This window comes from Lynx canadensis, chromosome B4, assembly GCF_007474595.2.
Source record: "Lynx canadensis isolate LIC74 chromosome B4, mLynCan4.pri.v2, whole genome shotgun sequence".
Classification (NCBI taxonomy): Eukaryota; Metazoa; Chordata; class Mammalia; order Carnivora; family Felidae; genus Lynx; species Lynx canadensis.
The window spans coordinates 16,127,321-16,148,431 of NC_044309.1; the positions used below are offsets into that span (position 1 = coordinate 16,127,321).

At 40.6% G+C, this 21,111-nt stretch overlaps 1 protein-coding gene across 1 annotated transcript in view; it reads right to left on the reverse strand.

Annotated features, from left to right (window-relative positions):
* Positions 1-21,111, reverse strand: part of ST8SIA6 (ST8 alpha-N-acetyl-neuraminide alpha-2,8-sialyltransferase 6) — an 87,778-nt gene that overhangs the window by 33,737 nt on the left and 32,930 nt on the right. The window contains exon 4 of the mRNA XM_032593759.1: positions 9,870-9,956. Coding sequence (XP_032449650.1) covers positions 9,870-9,956 — 87 coding nt within the window. The remainder of the gene's footprint in view (positions 1-9,869; positions 9,957-21,111) is intronic.

The window sequence follows — 21,111 nt, forward strand, 5'->3', positions numbered from 1 at the left end:
ATTCCTGCTTCTCTCCAAGAAATCTGTGCTACCAAACAAAATGCCTGGGACATAATAACGTTCAGTAAATGTTAACTAAATGGGGGGAAAAAAGTGTAAGCTCTCATGAAATACTAAGATCAAACCATAAGCATGCTTTTGGAGGAATATTTCAGAAACTGGCTGGAAGCTTCGTTGGTTAAACGAAGTTTGGTTGCTCAGTTCTATGATTTCTCGAAACACAGTGATGAGCTTATCCGTCTGTTTATCCACAGAATTTCTGTCCTTTCACAGAGCTAACTCATTAAATGACACTGTTTTGGTCACGTAATTGTCATGTACTAAGAAAATATTAACATTTGTGATATAAGGTATGTAAATTAACAGCGTCGCTCCAGTTTTTCCAAGGAACTTTTCTAAGGAAAAGCAGCACACTGGCTGATGTAATAGCACTGTTCTCTGCCACTGGGTTTTCAGCAAACACGTGACTGATAACGTTCAGTCATTGTGGCTGCAAACTCACAGCCATAAAACCCAGGGACGTTTAAAGAAATCCAAGGGTATTACAGGATCCAGAAGAAACCGAAAACAAAATAATAGTAAATGACACCATGAGTGTTTGTGGGGGTAAAAAGGATAGTCAAGAGAAAATCGAGCCCTGTTCCTTTGCGTACCTATTAGTTTTCCATAATTGATTACACAAATGAACACAGTTCTTTTAAGTAAGAAGACAATTCATGAAAGCTAATGCGGTAATTACCATGCAAGTTCCTAGGGAATCCAAGACTAATTATTGAAGCTCAGAGATCTTCTGCTGGGAACAAGCCTGCTTACCAGAAGTTCCCAGAGCTTTGCAAAGGAGTTTTCGAGGGTCACCTAGAGGAACTGGAGAAAGAAATGTAGGGAGCACTTCATATCATGTTTAATTTAAATTTGAGGACCTTGGTATGATTCTCAAATAATCTGAGTATCCTGCTGAAGCAGATGATTATCCATCCATCAGTTTCTAAAAAATATGAGGGAGAGAATGCAAAGAGTAATAATTCCTCAAACTGAAACCCAGGTTCGATTTTCCGCAAATCTATTATATGTGTTATCAGCTCCTGCTTGGGGGGAACTGCGGTGGGTAATAGGAGACTCCATTGATTTTAAAAGCAGAAAGCAGGGGTGCCTGGGTGGTTCAGCCAGTTAAGCGTCCGACTTCAGCTCAGGTCAGGTCTCGTGGTTTTTTGAGTTCGAGGCTCGCATCAGGCTCTGTGCTGCCAGCCCCGAGCCTGGATCCTGCTTCAGATTCTGTGTCTCCCTCTCTCTCTCTGCTCCTCCCCTGCTCATGCTCTGTCTCTGTCTCTCAAAAATAAATAAATGTGCTGAAAGTTCTAGCATCAGCAATCAGACAACAAAAGGAAATCAAAGGCATCAAAATTGGCAAAGATGAAGTCAAGCTTTTACTTTTGGCAGATGACACGATACTATACACAAAAAACCCAACAGACTCCACCAAAAGTCTGCTAGAACTGATACATGAATTCAGCAAAGTCGCAGGATACAAAATCAATGCACAGAAATCAGTTGCATTCTTATACACTGATAATGAAGCAACAGAAAGACAAATAAAGAAACTGATCCCATTCACAATTGCACCAAGAATCATAAAATACCTAGGTATAAACCTAACCAAAGATGTAAAAGATCTTTATGCTGAAAACTATAGAAAGCTTATCAAGGAAATTCAAGAAGACACAAAGAAATGGGAAAACATTCCGTGTTCATGAATTGGAAGAATAAATAGTTAAAATGTCAATACTACCCAAAGCAGTCTACACATTCAATGCAATCCCAATCAAAATTGCACCAGCATTCTTCTCAAAGCTAGGACAAGCAATCCTAAAATTTGTATGGAACCACAAAAGACCCCAAATAGCCAAAGTAATATTGAAAAATAAACCAAAGCAGGAGGCATCACAGTCCCAGACTTTAGCCTCTACGACAAAGCTGTTATCATCAAGACATCATGGTATTGGCACAAAAACAGACACATAAACCAATGGAATAGAATAGAGACTCCAGAACTAGACCCACAAACGTATGGCGAACTAATCTTGACAAAGCAGGAAAGAATATCCAATGGAAAAAAGTCTCTTTAACAAATGGTGCTGGGAAAACTGGACAGCAACATGCAGAAGAATGAAACTAGACCACTTTCTTACACCATTCACAAAAATAAACTCAAAATGGATGTGAGACAGGATGTGAGACAGAATGTGAGACAGGAAACCATCAAAACCCTTCAGGAGAAAGCAGGAAGAAACCTGTCTGACCTCAGCCACAGCAATTTCTTACTTGATACATCTCCAAAGGCAAAGGGAATTAAACGCAAAAATGAACTATTGAGACCTCATGAAAATAAAAAGCTTCTGCACCGCAAAGGAAGCAATCAACAAAACTAAAAGGCGACCGATGGAATGGGAAAAGATATCTGCAAATGACATATTGGACAAAGGGCTAGTATCCAAAATCTATAAAGAACTCACCAAACTCCACACCCGAAAAAAAAAATAATCCAGGGAAGAAATGGGCAGAAGACATGAATAGACACTTCTCTAAAGAAGACATCCAGATGGCCAACAGACACATGAAAAGATGTTCAGCGTCGCTCCTTATCAGGGAAATACAAATCAAAACCACACTGAGATACCACCTCATGCCGGTCAGATTGGCTAAAATGAACAAATCAGAAGACTATAGATGCTGGAGAGGATGTGGAGAAACGGGTACCCTCTTGCGCTGTTGGTGGGAATGCAAACTGGTGCAGCCACTCTGGAAAACAGTGCGGGGGTTCCTCAAAAATTAAAAATAGATCTACCCTATAACCCAGCAATAGCGCTGCTAGGAATTTACCCAAGGGATAAAGGAGTGCTGATGCATAGGGGCGCTTGTACCCCAATGTTTATAGCAGCACTTTCAACAATAGCCAAATTATGGAAAGAGCCTAAATGTCCATAAACTGATGAATGGATAAAGAAACTGTGGTTTATATACACATTGGAATACTACTTGGCAATGAGAAGGAATGAAATATGGCCTTTTGTAGCCACGTGGATGGAACTGGAGAGTGTTATGCTAAGTGAAATAAGTCAGGAAGAGAAAGACAGATACCGTATGTTTTCACTCTTATGTGGATCCTGAGAAACTTAACAGAAGATCATGCGGGAAGTGAAGGAAAAAAAAAATTAGAGAGGGAGGGAGGCAAACCATAAGAGACTCTTAAAAACTGAGAATAAACTGAGAGTTGATGGCGGGTGGGAGGGGGCAAAGAGGGTGATGGGCACTGAGGAGGGCACCTGTTGGGATGAGCGCTGGGTGTTGTATGAAAACCAATTTGACAATAAATTTCATATTAAAAAAATAATAAGTAAATAAATAAATAAACAAATGTTAAAACAATTTTAAAAATTTAAAAGCAGAAGGCAGACAGCTCAACATTCTTAACTTTGTGCAGCTCTATGTAAATTAAATGAGATGGCAAGAGAAAAACAGAAGGTAGGACACCTTCGACTCTTGCTTATTAAATCCCTCTTTAGGGTCAACTGGGATCTCACAGAAACGCCATTCATAACTGAAACGGAGGATGTCCAGAGGACAGGGAGGGATAAATCTGCAGTAGGGCCGTGGGGGGACTTATGGTAATCACACTTACAGGGAAGACGAAACAAGCAATAAAACCCCCGAGTCTGAAATGAGTCTGAAAAGAGTCTCTTGTAGGCAGCACATAGGTGGGTCTTTTTCTGTCCCGTCACCCTATGCCTCTTGATTGGGGCATTTACATTCAAGGTAATTACTGAAACACAAGGTATGTGTTTATTGCCATTCTGTTACTTGTTTTATGGTTAGCTTTCTTTAGTGATAGACTTGTACTCCTCTCTCTTTATTTTTTGCATATTTGTTACTCATTTTTGATTTGGGCTTACCATTTGGCTCGTGTGTAACATGTTCTGTACATAGCAGTCTGGATTAAGGTGACGGTCACTTATGTTGGAACCCACCCTTTACTCCTCTCTCCTCACATTTTAAGTATTGGGTGTTCAGATTTATATCCTTTTATCATCCCTTGACTGATTTTTACGGATACAGTTGTTCTTACTGTTTTCATGCCTCCTACTTCCCTCTTTCCTTCCCACTCAAAGAGTCCCCTTTAATATTTCTTGTAGGGCTCGTTAATGGTCATGAATTCCTTTAACTTTTATTTATCTAGGAAACTCTTTATCTCTCCTTCTGTTCTGAATGACAGCATTGCTGGATGGAATATTCTTGGCTGCAGATTTTTTCCTGTCGGCTCTTCGAATACATCCTGCCACTCCCTACCAGAGAGGGCCACGTTTCTTACACAAGCCAGCTTTACACTACATTGACCTTTCTTCTTCAGAAGAGTCCAATTTCGCTTAACATTTATGCGAAAGAGAGGTCTTCCGCATCTGGCTGTCTCAGCGTCTGCTCAAACACAGCCTGCTCACTATGGCCTTGTCTTCTCAAAAGCGATCTCCCTCTGAAATCTTTCTGCTTTGCACTAGCATGGCCATTATCCCAATCACACGGTCTCAACATTTCACATTTGTCTTCAATTGTCTTTTGCTTCCTCGATTTGAAACCCAGGAATCAATAAGCAAGCAAGTCCTGCCAATTTTTCCATCGTGTCCACTGCACCCATTTACTGGGTTCCCTCTTTGCGATGGGCACTGGGGACACAAAAGCTAAATAAGGCATACCACGCTGCCAAAGAGACCGCTGTCGAGCGTCCCTTCCTTGATAGTTTTATAACCACCACTGATGTTCTAGATGTGCATCATCCTACAGCCAGCCCCTGACAATGGTATGGCTTTCTTCCTTCAGTCTATTCGCTCGCTGCTGAGACTCCAATTCACATGACATTTTTCTGAGCAGATACTTTCCTTAAAATAATAAATTCAGCGTGTGATACCCTTGCTAAGAATACCTCCATGGGGTTCTGGGGTGTCTACAGGAAGTGTGTGGGCTCTACTCAGATCATCAGAGCTGTGTGTGTTTACCTGCAGGTTTCCCTTTATCCCAAGTACCCTTTAGTTTTGATTTCTCTTAATGTGTATTTATTTTTGAAGGTGGGGAGGGGCGGGGGGGGGGGGGACAGAGGATCCGAAGCACTGACAGCAGCAACTCACTGCGGGGCTGAACTCACAAACTGTGAGACCATGACCTGAGCTGAAGTCGGATGTTTAACCCACTGAGCCACCCAGGCGTCCCTCCCAAGTACCCCTTTAGTACAATTCTCTGCTCCAGTGAAGCTGGTCCTGAAACTGACTGATGTTTACTCCTGGTCTCAGGACCCCTCCCCTTTCTATTCATCCTCCAAGTCACGGCTCAAGTCCTGTCTCTTTCTGCAAATGTTTCAAGGAATTATATCCACACCGACTGTGCATGGATATACTACGGAATTTGTATAAATCACTCATTTAGAGGCTGATCATAAGTATTCCTAGTTTTATTTTTTATCTTTCCGAACTGACCACAATTTCTTGTGTTTTTCTTGTGTACTTTCATGTGTCCATTCATCTGAAATGTGTTTACTGAGGTCCTACTTTGTGCCCTGCACTGAACCAGGCTGAGGGGGTCTACTGAGCTTTAGATAGCAAACCCTAAACAGATATTGGTTGATTAGCAAAATGCATCCCTCCTGCTAGTAAGTGGCATATTTATTTAAGGAAAATAACACTTAGGCATGCCTGGGTGGCTCAGTCAGTTAAGCGTCAACTCTTCATTTTGGCTCAGGTCATGATCTCATGGTTTGTGAGTTTGAGCCCCACGTCGGGCTCCGTGCTGGCAGTGTGGAGCCTGTTTGAGATTTTCTATTTTTTTCTCTTTGCCCCTCCCTGGCTCTTTCTCTCTCTCTCTTTCTCTTCCTTTCCCAAAAATAAAATAAACCTTAAAAAAAAGAAAAAGAAAAGGAAAATAACTCTTAAAAACCATCTTATTTTTAGACCACGTGGCCAGAAAAGTTCCATGATTTCCCAACAGCCCCTTCATGTCAACAGTTGGGAGTTTCAACAATCAGGCTGGAGGTGAATTTAGAATATATTCATTTGCTCATATTCATCATAATTGAATGCACCTTTTAGAATCCCTTTTAAAATTACACTATCACCTTTCTAAGGGTCACATTTCACTTTTTTTCCATTTGGTGTAAAATGCTCACATAAAGCAAATGGGCAGTTGTCCATCGTTAATAAAAGGAGGTGTTTCTACACTACCAGTTTTACATATAAGCCCAAAACTCCCCAGATTTGGTCAGCTGTATTAGCAAAACTTTCGGAAAGTGGGCAGCTTATTATTACTTAATTGCACAGACTTCTGTTGAGGGTGTGCATAATTCAGTTTATAAATATGCCCATAAAAAGAACATTACAATATGATAAATATTCAAGCAGATAAATAAATGTCACTGTGACTCTTCTCTCCCATGACAACAAACAGTAAGTGTTATAGTCCCAGCTGTTTACGTAAATTGGTCCTGGAGGGATAGAGGGGCCGTGGGGAGTCATCACGGTTACTGATGTGCTTTTTATACTAAGACGGTACTAAGGGGGAAATGGTCATTCTGTCTGCATTTCCTCTATTTCCACAGCTCCTATTGGCATCATTTGCAGCAGCGACTCTCAAGCGGCTTTGGATTGGAAGACTCTTGATTTTTATCATTAAAAAAAAAAAAGAAAGAAAAAGAAAGAAAAAAGGAAAAAAAAAGAAAAAAAACCTTTGAAGAGAATTACTTTTTTAACTGGGCTAGATGTGTGAAAATTTGCACAGATTATTTAAGGCCCAGAATGAGGCTACCTTCTTCTAGAGAGGACTTGCTTTGGTTTCTATCAGACATCTGGGCTTAGGGTAGATCCAAATCCAATCGAGGGAGGAAACGATTCAAATCTGGGCTTCGCTCCTTTAGAGGACTGGTCTTTTCTAGGGATTGTCGGAAGCTCGGCCCAGCTTCTCTGCCGGTCAGCCATGCTCCCGCTTTTGCATTCAGCAAGTTTCTTGTGAGGAAAAGTGGCCTCAAACGCAGGGCTCACCTCCCTTGGCTTCCTTCTTCTTCTGGATTTTAGTTCTGACAATTCTCCCTGCCTTGGTAGCTCACCAGTGCCCTCAAACAGCGCGCTTTGTTTAGTATACTTTGTTTTCCTTGTATTATCTGTGGGAGGTTCAAGCGAAGGCAACGTCACAGCTGGAAGGAGAAGTTCCTCTCCCTCCTGCTTTGTGACCGGTGTCACTTCTCATCAGTCTCGCCAGCTGACCATTTTGGACTAATCTTTAATACCTCAATACCTCAATATCTCCCTCTTCCTTTTTTGTCTCTTCTGCACTGGTAGAAAAGTCTCTCTAAACCGGACTCTTCCGCCACTCATTGACCCTGCGATCATTTCAGTTACAACTGTCCAGGTTAACTTTCTATCTGGTCTCCTGGTCACGGGAATCTCTCAAGTCTAGTCTTGAGTAGGACTGTGTCCTAGTCCGTTTCAGCTGCCATAGCAGACCAGTATCCGCTGGATGTGTTGTAAACAACAGAAGTGTATTTTCAGAGTTCTGCAGGCTGGGAAATCCAAGGTCAAGGTGCCAGCAGATTGAGAGCCCACTTTCTGGTTCTTAGATGGCCATCTTCTTGCCGTGTCCACACACAGTGGAAGGGGCATAAGGGCAGGCTGAGACCTCTTATAAGGTCATTAGTCCCATTCATGAGGGCTCAACCCTCAGAATCTAATCATATCCCAAAGACTCCACTTCCAAATACCATCACGTGGGGAACTAGGCTTTCAATTTATGACTTTTGAGGGGACACGTTCATTCTATATCAGACTATGTAGCATAAAATATCCTGGAAACTAAATACAGAAGAATCCCTTTATCTAGCCCCTCGCCCTGAAATGTCAGTTAGGAAAGATGCTTAATGGTATCCTACAGGAAGTCAATGACATCCAGGAGTCTACCCAACAGAGGGAAAATATTCACTCACTCTGAGCTCTAACACAATCAGGAAGTTACTCTTTCATGCAGTGGAGCTGGCCACAACCCCTCTCAGACTGGCAGCAGAATAAAAGGCAGTTGGTCCAATGACCTGGGCATAAAGTGACTGAAGGTGGGACAGGCTGAACCACAGGGCTGTGTAAGTAAAGAGAGCTGCCTTCCCACAGAAAGCAAGCCAAGGAGCAGAAACTTCTTAAGAGAATCTCCGGGGAGGGGCACCTGGGTGGCTTAGTCAGTGAAGTGTCTGACTTGGGCTCAGGTCATGATCTCATGGTTCGCGGGTTTGAGCCCCACATTGGGCTCTGTGCTGACAGCTTGGAGCCTGGAGCCTGCTTCATATTCTGTGTCTCCCTCTCTCTCTGCCTGCCCTTTTCCTGCTCACACACACACACACACTCCCTCTCTCAAAAATAAATAAAAATCAAAACAAACAAACAAAAAACCCAACTTTTAAATAAAAGAGAATCTCCAGGGAATATAATCTCTTTAAGAAGGTCTTCAAAAGACTCAAGGCTTCAAGTCTGAAAATATGAACCAGTGAAGATAAAAACATATTTCTGGATTGTAACATGACAAAATAACTTGGCACCAAAGAAAACCTGTGTTGCATGCACAGCAAAGAATCAGAATGTGGGCAAAGAAGGGCAGAGCAAGGAGGACCAGGCCAGCCCAGAGACAACTGGCCGGGGTGGGCCGTATGACTGGGAGTAAAGGGTCCCACGTAAGGATCATGCGCCCCCAGCAGCACAGTGGTTTGACCCCATTTATTTCTGTGTTAAGTGGCTCCAAGTTATCCACGGGCAAGAGAGCTCTATAATCACCCACCGATAACCTGGTCTTGTCAGTTTGAGTTCCTCTCTCGGTTATTAGCTGGAGCAACTCACACTCCTGAATGTTGCTCGTGTTAAAAAGCTAACAAGGATGGGGCGCCTGGGTGGCTCAGTCAGTTGGGTGTCTGACTTCGGCTCAGGTCATAATCTCACAGTTCATGAGTTCAAACTCCGCTTCAGGCTCTATGCTGACAGCTCGGAGCGTGGAGCCTGCTTCGGATTCTGTGTGTGTCTCTCTCTCTGACCCCCCGCTGCTTGCTCTCTGTCTCTCAAAACTGAATAAATATTAAATTAAAAAAAAAGCTAACAAGGAAACTGGAGGGGAAAACACAGAAAGGAGCGCAGTTTTTGTTCTGAAGCGATGGCACCTTGGAAGACATTTTCCCCTCTACGTTTTCTTTTTTCTTTTTTTCTTTTTTTTTTTTAACGTTTATTTATTTTTGAGACAGAGAGAGACAGAGCATGAACGGGGGAGGGGCAGAGAGAGAGGGAGACACAGAATCTGAAACAGGCTCCAGGCTCTGAGCTGTCAGCACCAAGCCCGACGCGGGACTTGAACTCACGGACCGCGAGATCAAGACCTGAGCCGAAGTCGGACGCTTAACCGACTGAGCCACCCAGGCTCCCCCTGACCTACGTTTTCCAAACATTCACTAATGCTATCCTGTTATATATGTGGTTATATGAATCAGATACACAAAATAAATAAATACCAACACAAATGCTCTAAAAAAGAAACCATGTCTTCTAAAATATCATAAAGAGTCCAACAAAATTTTCTTTCTGAATTCAGGATTTTTGTAATTAATTAATTTCAATAAAAGAATTAAAATTTCTAAATAGGGAGACGGGGGCAGAGTGCCACGTGCCTTGGGGAGGGGTGGGGGGTCTTAGAATTAAATCAATCTGGTGGTCAGCTGACCCTTTCTACTCTTCTTTCTAACAACACGTTATTTCCCTCACAAAGCAAATATACAAGACATTTTTTAATCTCATAATATTGATGAAGAAACGTCTTACCTAAAATTCTCGTATTCTTCTTCTTGTCGTCTCCACGGGCAGCTCTGTATATTTCTGATAATCGGAAGATAGTCACTCTCTAAACACCTAAAAGTCAAATGGGTGAAATTAGAAAACAGAGATCTCACGTATTGCTAAACAAATGTATTAAGTGTCCCAAAGGACATTATTATAATCTACTCACTTTAGCTCTCTAAATATTTTCTGAAATAAGGTAATGTAGAAATAACTAAATATCATACCCATTTCCAAAAACCTAGGAAATTGGAAATTTGGAAAGAATTATTATGTTGATGTAGGAATGTGTAATTTGCATGTAAGTCTAGAATTACAAATAAACCATGACTGCACCCCAACTCACACTCATATTTTATAGCCATTTCATTTTGCTGTAACTCACTGACAAGTATATCTTATAGATGTTTCCCATAAATACATGGTTTATCCTTTTTTTATACTCTAAGTTGACCGATACACCTTGGGACATATAGACAAAATTTCCTTAAAATAATTATCTTAAATTTTAACTTTGAATAGTAAAAAAACAGACGAAACTAAGTTAAGAGAGATGTATATTAGCATAAAATATCTATAGGCTCAGCGGTACAGTTTCGCAGGATTCCAGTCCCCAGTAAATCTCCCTCTATCCAAAATTCCATTATTAAGTATTAATTCCTTTAATCCTAGAATAGCCTATTTAGTCTTTAAGGGTTATCATTTAAAACGCAAGTACCCCTTTGAGTGAAAAAAAAAACGCTTAAAGTTCTTTCAATGAATACCTTAGTCATTATTTCCCTGCCAGTTGAGATCAAGGCTCTACAGTAAGGAGACAGAGTGTGTGTGATAGGTGGGTGGAGAATGGACAGGGCTGTGGAAAATCCTGTCGGAAATCACTCCCCCATCCCCATCCAGCAAAATGCAGACCCCCTAAAGCTTAGCTCTGAAAGAGGTATTTGTTACAGGTGGAGAAGGTCATCAACCTTCTGACAACTCCTCTCCCCTTGAACGTTACCTATCTTATGGGTATCTCTCCCTTCAAAATAAATCAAAAATAGGGGCTCCTGGGTGGCTCAGTCAGTTGAGCGTCCGGCTTCGGCTCAGGTCATGATATCACAGTCTGTGAGTTTGAGCCCTGTGTCGGGCTCTGTGCTGACAGCTCAGAGCCTGGAGCCTGCTTAGGATTCTGTGTCCCCCTCTCTCTCTGCCCCTCCCCCACTCATGCTCTGTCTCTCTCTGTCTCACAAATAAACATTAAGAAAAATTTAAAAAAAATCAAAAATATTTTCCCTTGGCTGCCATTGGCCCAGCTAAGAAAATCTGAAAATCTTGAAAAACTGTTATATACTAAAGGAGAAGCAAACCAAAAAGCTACCACAGGAGAATTTAAAAACAGTTTTACTTGCATACAGGTTTCCAACTGTAACAGATTTTTTTTTAATGTTTTTTATTCATTTTTGAGACAGGGAGAGACAGATCATGAGCAGGGGAGGGGCAGAGAGAGAGATAGGAGACACAGAGTCCAAAGCAGGCTCCAGGCTCTGAGCTGTCAGCACAGAACCCGATGTGGGACCCGAACCCACAAACCGTGAGATCATGACCTGAGCTGAAGTCGGACGCTCAACCAACTGAGCCACCCAGGCACCCCTAACCTTAACAGATTTATCTCACTCCCATGGGTCCTAAGATGTTTCCTAGTACACCAGTGGCTTGAGAGATCTATACACTCTAGCCCCAAAGCTTTGTCTAAATGTGACACTTCCTAGGCTGGAGTGAATATTACCTGTCTCCACATGACGGAAGACATCCAGAGTTTCTATAAGACAGTGTTAAGCTGAGAGAAAGAAAGAAAGAAAGAAAAAAAAGAAAAGAAAAGAAAAGAAAAGAAAAGAAAAGAAAAGAAAGAAAAGAAAAGAAAAGAAAGAGAGAAAGAAAAGAAAGAGAAAGAAAGAAGGAAGGAAAGAAAGAAAGAAAGAAAGAAAGAAAGAAAGAAAGAAAGAAAAAAGGAAAGAAAGGAAGGAAGGAAGGAAGGAAGAAAGGAAGACACATTCAGTAGTCTACCCAAGGCTCTCTCAATTTCTGGCTCTTCAACAGAGACATGAGACTGTAAGTATTCCCTCCTGTCCGGAGGGGCTTGTCTACCACCAAGGCATGGCTTTTAGTTATTCGAATATATTCAAAACAGGCCAGCGATCAGGGTCTATCAGGCAAAGTCATAAAAGAACTGCAGTCTCACAAAGCTCTATGAGAGAGAAAACAAAAAGGAAGGAGCCAAACACAATCTTCTAATTAAATCAGTGAGAATCGCAAGTGTATTTTAAGTCATCAAGATCACACATAACACAAAAAGTACACTAGGTATGAAATTACTATCCTGCCATAAAAATTAAATGCGTTAGAGTTTCAAGTTTTATTTAAATGCCATTTATTAGATGAAAAAAATTAAACTTCTCATGATGTATGGCAGATATAGTAAGATTAGTGAACCTGAAGACGGAGCCATAGAAACTATTGAAAATGAAATGTAATAGGAAATAAAAGATTGAAAAAGTTACAGAGAATCATTCAGCCATGAGACAACTTTGAGTTGGTCTAATGTATGGGAAATTACGATCTTAGAGAGAAACGGGGTGCCTGGGTTGCTCAGTCGGTGGGGCGTCCGACTTCGGCTCAGGTCACGATCTCGTAGTTGGTGGGTTCAAGTCTCATGTTGGGCTCTGCGCTGACAGCTCAGAGCCTGGAGCCTGCTTCGGATACTATGTCTCCCTCTCTCTCTGCCCCTCCCCCGCTCATGCTCTGTCTCTGTCTTTCAGAAATAAATAAAAATGTTTAAAAGAATTTTAAAAAGAGAGAGAAAAGACCAGTAACTTTTTGAAAAAATTACAGTGGCAAATTTTTCAAATGGGAACTATAAACTCATAGATCCAAGAAGCTCAGAAAACTGAAAGCACAAGAAATGTAAAATAATAATAACAATAATAAGACCACAATACTAAAATTTCTTTAAAGCGGTGATAAAGAAAAAAAAAAATCTTAAAAGTAGTTAGAGAAAAGAAACACATGTATAGAAACAAAATAAGATTACAATAGACTTGTCAGAAACAACGCAAATCAGAAGGCATGGAACGGTATCATTAAACTGAAGAACATGATTTAGGGTGACTCTCAACCTAGAATTCTATAGTCAGCAAATATTTCAAAAAATGAGGGCAAATATAGGGACTTTCTCAGACATTCAAAGTCTGAAGGACTTCATACCAGCAAACCCACAGTACCAGGAATTCCAGGGTCCTTCAGGCGGAAGGAAAAGGAAACCAGAGTCAATCTGGATTGGTACAAAGTGACAAAGAGCGCTAGGAATGGTAAATACGTAAATATATACAAAAAACTTTCTTAGTTTTCTAGGTCTCTTTAATAAATAATTGACTGTTTAAAGTCAATATAATAATAATTTATAGGGGAGTTCACAACATAGGGAAAAATCAACGTCTGACGACAGAGGCCAGAAAGGGGGTTGACATAAATCACTTGAAAGGAAACTGTGATGAGAAAAAGATGTACACAGTTGACCTTTAAACAACCTGTGTGCAGTTGAAAATCCACATAGGACATTTGACCCTGCAAACATTTAACTACCAATAGTCTGCTGTTGATCAGGACTAACATAAACAACCAAATTAACACATATATTTTGTATGTTAATTTGTATGTATTATCAACTGCTTACAATAAGGTAAGCTACAGACCAACAGCTAATATCATCCTCAATGGGGATAAACAGAGCTGTACCCCTAAGGTCAGGAACATGATAGGGATGTCCCCTCTCACCACAGTTGTTCAACAAAGTACTGGGAAGTCCTAGCCTCAGCAATCGGACAACAAAAACAAATAAAAGGTATCCAAATGGGCAAAGAAGAAGTCACACTATCACTCTTCACAGACGACATGATACTCTGTGGAAAACCTAAAAGACTCCACCAAAAAACTGCTAGAACTGATACATGAATTTAGTAACATCACAGTATATAAAAATCAACGTACAGAAATCAGTTGCATTTGTATACATTGATTGAAACAGCAGAAAGGGTAATCAAGGAATCGATCCCATTGACAACTGCATTGAAAATCATTCAACAGCTAGGAATAAACCTAACCAAAGAGGTGAAAGATCTGGACCCTAAAAACTATAGAAAGCTTATGAAAGAATTGAAGAAGACACAAAGAAATGGAAAAACATTCCAGGCTCATGGATAGAAAGACAAATATTGTTACAATGTCGATATTACCCAAAGCAATCCACACATTCAATGCATTCCCTATCAAAATAATACCAGCATTCCTCACAGAGCTAGAACAAACAATTCTAAAATTTGTATGGAACCAGAAAAGACCCTGAATTGCCAAAGCCATATTGAGAAAGAAAACCAAGGCCAGAGACATCACAATTCTAGACTTCAAGATGTATTACAAAGCTGTAATCATCAAGACAGTATGGTATTGACGAAAACAGACACATTGATCAGTGGAATGGAATACAGAACCCAGAAATGGACTCACAAACGTATGGCCAACGAATCTTCAACAAAGCAGGAAAAAATATCCAATGGAAAAAAGACAGTCTCTTCAGCAAGTGGTGCTGGGAAAACTGGACAGTGACATGCAGAAGAATGAACTTGGGCCACTTTCTTACAGCATATACAGAATTAAACTCAAAATGGATAAAAGACCAAAACCCAAGGCAGGAAGCCATCAAAATTCTAGAGGAGAAAACAGGCAACAACCTCTTTGACCTCAACCACAGCAACTTCTTATTTGACATGTCTCAGGAGGTGAGGGAAACAAAAGCAAAAGTGAACTATTGGGACCTCATAAAGGTAAAGGCTTTTGCACAGCAAAGGAAACAATCTGCAAAACTAAAAGGCAGTCTATGGAATGGGAGAAGATATTTGCAAATGACATATCAGATAAAGGGTTAGTATCCAAAATCTATAAAGAAATTATCAAACTCAACACCCAAAAAACAAATAATCCAGTGAAAAAATGGGCAGAAGACATGAATAGACAGACACTTTTTCAAAAGAGACATCCAAAGGGCCAACAGGCACATGAAAATATGCTCAACATCACTTGTCATCAAGGAAATACAAATTAAAAACCATGATGAAATACCACCTCACACCTGTCAGAATGGCAAACATTAACAACTCAGGAAGCAACAGACGTTGGCAAGAATGTGGAGAAAGGGAATGCACTGTTGGAGGGAATGCAAACTGGTACAGCCACTCTGGAGAACAATATGGAAGTTACTCAAAAAATTAAAAATAGACCCAGCAATTGTACTACTATTTATACAAATGATACAAAAATGCTGATTGGAAGGGGCACATGCACCCCAATGTTTACAGCACCACTATCACCAACCATATTCCAAATTATGGAAAGAGCCCAAATGCCCATCGACTGATGAATGGATAAAGAAGATGTGGTATGTTTATACACACACACACACACACACACACACACACACACAATGGAACGTTACTCAGTGATCAAAAAGAATGAAATCTTGCCGTTTGCAACAACGTGGATGGAACTAGAGTGGATTATGCTAAGTGAAATAAGCCAGTCAGAGAAAGGCAAGTACCATATGACCTCACTCATATGCAGAATGTATGAAACAAAACAGATGAACATAGGGGAAAGGAATGAGAACAAGATAAAAATGAGAGGCAGGCAAACTGTGAGAGACTCTTAAATACAGAGAACAAACTGAAGGTTGCAGGAAGGGTGTCAGGGGGCGGGGGATGGGCTACATGGATGATGGGCATTAAGGAGGGCACTTGTTGGGATGAGCACTGGGTGTTATATGTAACGATGAATCACTAAATTCTACTCCTGAAACCATTATGACACTATATGTTAACTACCTTGGATTTAAGTAAAATTTTCAAAAAATATAAAAAAAAAAATAAAAAAATATTTAAAAAACTAAGAAAGAAAGAAGCAGGAACCAATCACATATTATTTACAAAATAATCATTTCATATACGTAAACAAATTAAAAGTAAAAAGGTAAGAAAAAATATAACAGTAGTACTAATTTAAACAAAGCTGGAGTGGGTATATTCATATCAGACAAAGTCGTTTCCTGAGCAAGACACACATCCATGAAAGAAACAAGATAAGAGCAGGAACTGATAAAAGAGAAAGAATGAAATCAAAAGGTGTTTCGTTTCAAGAATAAAATTGACAAACGTACTGTCGCATCGCTCGGGTAAAAAAGATACAAATCACCACCATGAGACCAATGGCAGAGGCTGCAGGACTGACAGTCCTACAGACATAAAAGCAGAATAACAACTTTATACCAAAAAATTTGACAACTTAGATACAATGGACATATTTGTTGAAAGACACAAACTACAAAGGCTCTCTCAAGAAGAAAGAGAGGTCAGAATCAGAGGGAGATATGAGTAACCACAGGAAAATGTTCAGAGAGAGGCAACGTTGCCAGCTTTGAAGGTGGAGTTAAAATATAGAAGAGATCTGGTTCAAGACGGTGACGCAGAAAGATCCTGAACTCACCTCCTCCCACAGACGCAGAGTCTACAGCTATATATACAACCGTTTCCTCTCATAAAAACAAAACAAAACCAAAAAACCCTAAAAAACTAAACGCTAGCTGAGCAACAGCTACACATTGAGCCGAGGAGAGGGAAACCACATCAAGGTAGGTAGGAAAGGCTGGGACACAGCATTACCATGAACCCCACCACCGCCAGCGCAGTGACCCACAGCTAGGAGGGAACTCAAAACCCAGAGCTTCTCCCTGAGGAGTGAAGGGTTTGAATCCCACAGCGTGCATTTCAATTTTCAAGACATACAGTTGAAAGATGAGCCCCCAAACATCTCACTTGGAAATACAGTGAGTGAGGCTCACGTCCCAAGACCCACAAAATTGAAGCAGTCTGAGAACCTTCTAATAAGTGCTTGTGTGCTTGGACTCCGTCTGCCACCGCCCCAGGACCCAGCGCCACGGCAGCTGACTGCCCTGGACTTGAAGTGAAGGAGTCTCACCTGTTCTATGAAAGCACTGGGCTATGGGGGCAGGCATCTACTTTAACACTCTAGGAGCCTCAAGGACCATTCTCTAGGGATGGAGACTGACGGATGCCACCTTCATGCTCCCCTTGCTGTCTCTAGAACAGCAGAATATCCCAGGAGCTTCCGCACATCCGGTGCCCTGATTTCTGCAGCTGCCACCTTCTCTGCCTAGCTCGAAAGGCCAGGGGAACTTGCAATCCTGGTTCCACGGGACTGCAATAATCAGTGTCAGCCAGAAAGGAGCCCATACCCTTCCTCGTCTGGCACCCTGATTTTGGGGACTGCTGTTAGGGGATATGACCTGGCTCTGGTGGCCAGTGGGGCCACTCATGGATCCCACAGGACTGTAACCAACAGAGAAAGAATTCCTAAACACTGACCATCCTCAGGACACAGCAAGAGGCAACAGGCCCGGGAATTTGGTCTTTAGTGAAGGAGGCCTACTGACTAATCATCATGACTGTGCCCTGAGAGGCAGGCTTCCAACTGAGCATACACCTGGGGGCTGACTATAATCCTTTCCAGAATCCTTGAGGCCAGGTGCTATCCTCACACTCATCCTTTGCCGTGCTCCAGAGTGCCAACGTCTTCTGGAGAGGGGCATTCCATGTCTGACACCCTGGTTATTTTGTCTGATGCTCCAGCATTTGTGGCTGCCACCTGGGTGACACTTTGTGGTCACCTGGATCTGGTGAATGGAGGGGCTTGCCTTTCTGGGTCCCATGGGACTGTAGCAGTCAGTATGATAGTTCTTGGGAGGCTACCGTTCTTCTTTCTGTAAAGGAGGCTTCTTTGCTCATCCTGGAGCTATGGTCTGAGGGGCAGGCTTCAGGTTTGGCACACATTGATGGCCTACGGAGTTGCTTTCAAAGAATGCAGGCTGTGGATGTCATCTTGGCCGTCTCTCTCTGTCTTGCTCTAGCTTGCCAGTTATCACCCAGAGAAGAGGTTTACATTCATTGGGGGCTTCGGTTTTTGCTATTGCCATCACCTCCAGATCACCTGATTCTGGTGGATGCAGGGCTTAGGCTTACAGTCCCATAGGACTGTATATACTGGCATACTTTAAAAAGCTGATGTCTGAGGGTCTGGCTTCCAGTGAGAACCTGGTGCTGAGATCTTCCCCTCTGGGGCACTGGCAAGTACCAGTACACACTTAACTACTGGAAGCACTCAAAAATATAATAGTCTGCTTGGACAAGCACAAAGATTTCAGATACAACCAAGACCTGGGGCAGGGTTGAGTCACAAAGCTCATGTCTTGCACAAGGCCACTTCTTTAAGATTAGTGAGGTTATTTTTTTTCATCTACTACTATAGAAATCAACACAGAGAGTTAAGTAAAACTAAGAAAGAGAGGAATGTGTTCCACATGAAAAAACAACAAAGCATCAGGAAAAACCCTCAATGAAATGGAGGTAAGTAATTTACCTGACAAAGAGTTGAAAGTAATGGTCATAAAGACGTCCACAGAACTGGGGAGATAAATGGATAAACATAGCAAGAACTTCAAAAAATAGAGAAAATACAAGAAAGTACTAAACAGAAGTCACAGAGCTGTAGATAATAACTGAACTGAAAAATATACTAGAAAGGTTCCACAACAGACTAGATGAAGCAGAAGAAAGGATCATTCAACTCAAAGACAAGGCAGTGGAACTCACCCAATCAGAGCAGCAAAAAGAATAAAGAATAAAAAGAAAGTGAAGGTAGTTTAAGGGGCCTATGGAAAACATCAAATGGCCTACCACTCATATCATTCAGCTCCCAGAAGGAGAGGAGAGAAAGGGGCAGAAATATTATTTGAAAAGATAACAGCTGAAAACTTCCCTAACCTGGGGAATGAAATAGAGTTACAGATCCAAGATTCCTGGAGAGTTCCAAATGAGAGGAACTCATAGAACCCCAAATCAAGACATATTATAATTACAATGTCAAAGTTATAGACAAGGAGAGAGTATTAAAATCCAGACAAGAACAACTTTTTGTTGGGAAAACAAACTTTTTATGTGGGAACCCACATAAGACTGTAAGAAGATTTTTCAGCAGGAACTTTATAGGCCAGAATGAAGTGGCATGACACATTCAAAGTGCTGAAAGAAAAAGAACTTCCAACCAAGAATGCTCTACCCAGCAAAATTATCATTCAGACTTGAAAAGAGAGAGTTCTAAAGAAAAACAAAAGCTAAAGGAGTTCATCACCATTAAACCAGTCTTAAAAGAAATGTTAAAAGGACCAAGCATTGAAAAAAAGAAGCATGAACTAGTAACAAAAACAAATAAAGAAGAATATATCATACACTGAGAAGGTCAATACATAGTAAAAGTAGTAGATTAATCACTTATTAAGCTAACATGAAGGCTAAAACACAGAAGTAAAAATCACTATGAATACAATAACTAAAGGATATACAATAGAAAGGATATAAAATGTGACATCAAAAAACAGAAAACATGGAGCGGGAGAGTAACAATATTGAGCTTTACAATGTGATAAAACTTAAGCTGTTATCAACTTAAAATATACTATTATAGATATAAGTTTTGATATGTAAGCCTCATGGTAACCATAAAGCAAAAACCTACAGTAAATACACAAAATATAAACAAAAGGAATCTCAGCATAGCACCAAAGAAAGTCATCAAACCACAAGGGCAGACAGCAAGAGAAGAAAGAAGAACCAGAGATAAACTTTAAAAACAGCCAGAAAACAATGAACAAAATGGCAGTAAGTACATACGTTCAAATAAATACTTTAAATGTAAGTGGACTAAATTCTCCAATTAAAAGACATGGAGGGGCTGAATGGACAAAAAAACAAGACCTACCTATATCCTGCCTACAAGAGACTCACTTTAGATGTAAGGAATCACACAGTCTGAAAGTGAAAGGAATGAAAAAGATAATTCCATGCAAATGTAAACCAAAAGAAGCCTGGTATAGCTATGCTTGTATCAGACAAGGTGGACTTTAAAACCAAGACTGTAATAAGAGCCAAAGAAGAGCATCACATAATGATAAAGGGGTGAATACAAAAGAAGACAAAACATTTCTAAATATTTACGTAGCCAACACAGAAGCACCTAAACACATAAAGCAAATATTAACACACCTAAAGGGAGAAATAAACAGCAAACAGTAAGAGTATGGGACTTTAATAACATTCTTAGATCAATGAATAGATCAATCAGGTAGAAAATCATTAAGGAAACATCAGCATTGAATAACACATTAGACCAGATGGTCCTAACAGATACCTACAGAACATTCCATCCAAAAACAGAAGGATATACATTCTGCTCAGGTACGTATAGAACATTTTCCAAAATTTACAATGTTAGGACAAAAACAAGTCTTAATAAGTTTAAGAGAAATGATCATATCAAGCATCTCTTCCAACCACAATGGTATAAAACTTGATATTAATTGCATGAAGAGAACTGGAAAATTCACAAATATGTGAAGATTAAACAATATGCTACTGAACAGCCAAATGGGTCAGAGAAGAAATCAAAATTGATATAAGAAAGATCTTGATACAAATGAAAATGGAAATGTAATATACAAAAACTTATGGGACAAAGCAAAAGCAATTCTAAGAGAGAAGTTCATAGCAATAATGCCTACATTAAGAAGAAAGAAAAGTCTCAAATAACAACCTAACTTTATACCTCAAGAAACTAGAAAAAGAAGAAAAAAACTAGGCATAAAGTCAATAGAAGAAAGGAAAAAACAAAGATCAGAGCAAAAATAAATAAAATAGAGATTAAAAATAAAAAAGGACAATAGAATAATCAATGAAACTAAGAGTTGGTTCTTTGGAAAGATAACAAAATTGACACATTCAGCTAGAATTACCAAGAAAAAAGAGACTCAAATAAATAAAATCAGAAATTAAAGAGAGGCAGAGGCACCTGGGTGGCTCAGTCAGTTAAATGTCCAATTCTTGATTTCAGCTCACGTCATGATCTTATGGTTCGTGAGACTGGGCCCCATAACGAGCTGCAGGCTGACAGCACACAGCCTGCATGGGATTCTCTCCCTCCCTCTCTGCCCCTGCCCTGCTTGTGTACATGCTCTCTCTCTCTCAAAAGAAATAGGGGCGCCTGGGTGGCTCAGTCGGTTAAGCGTCCGACTTCG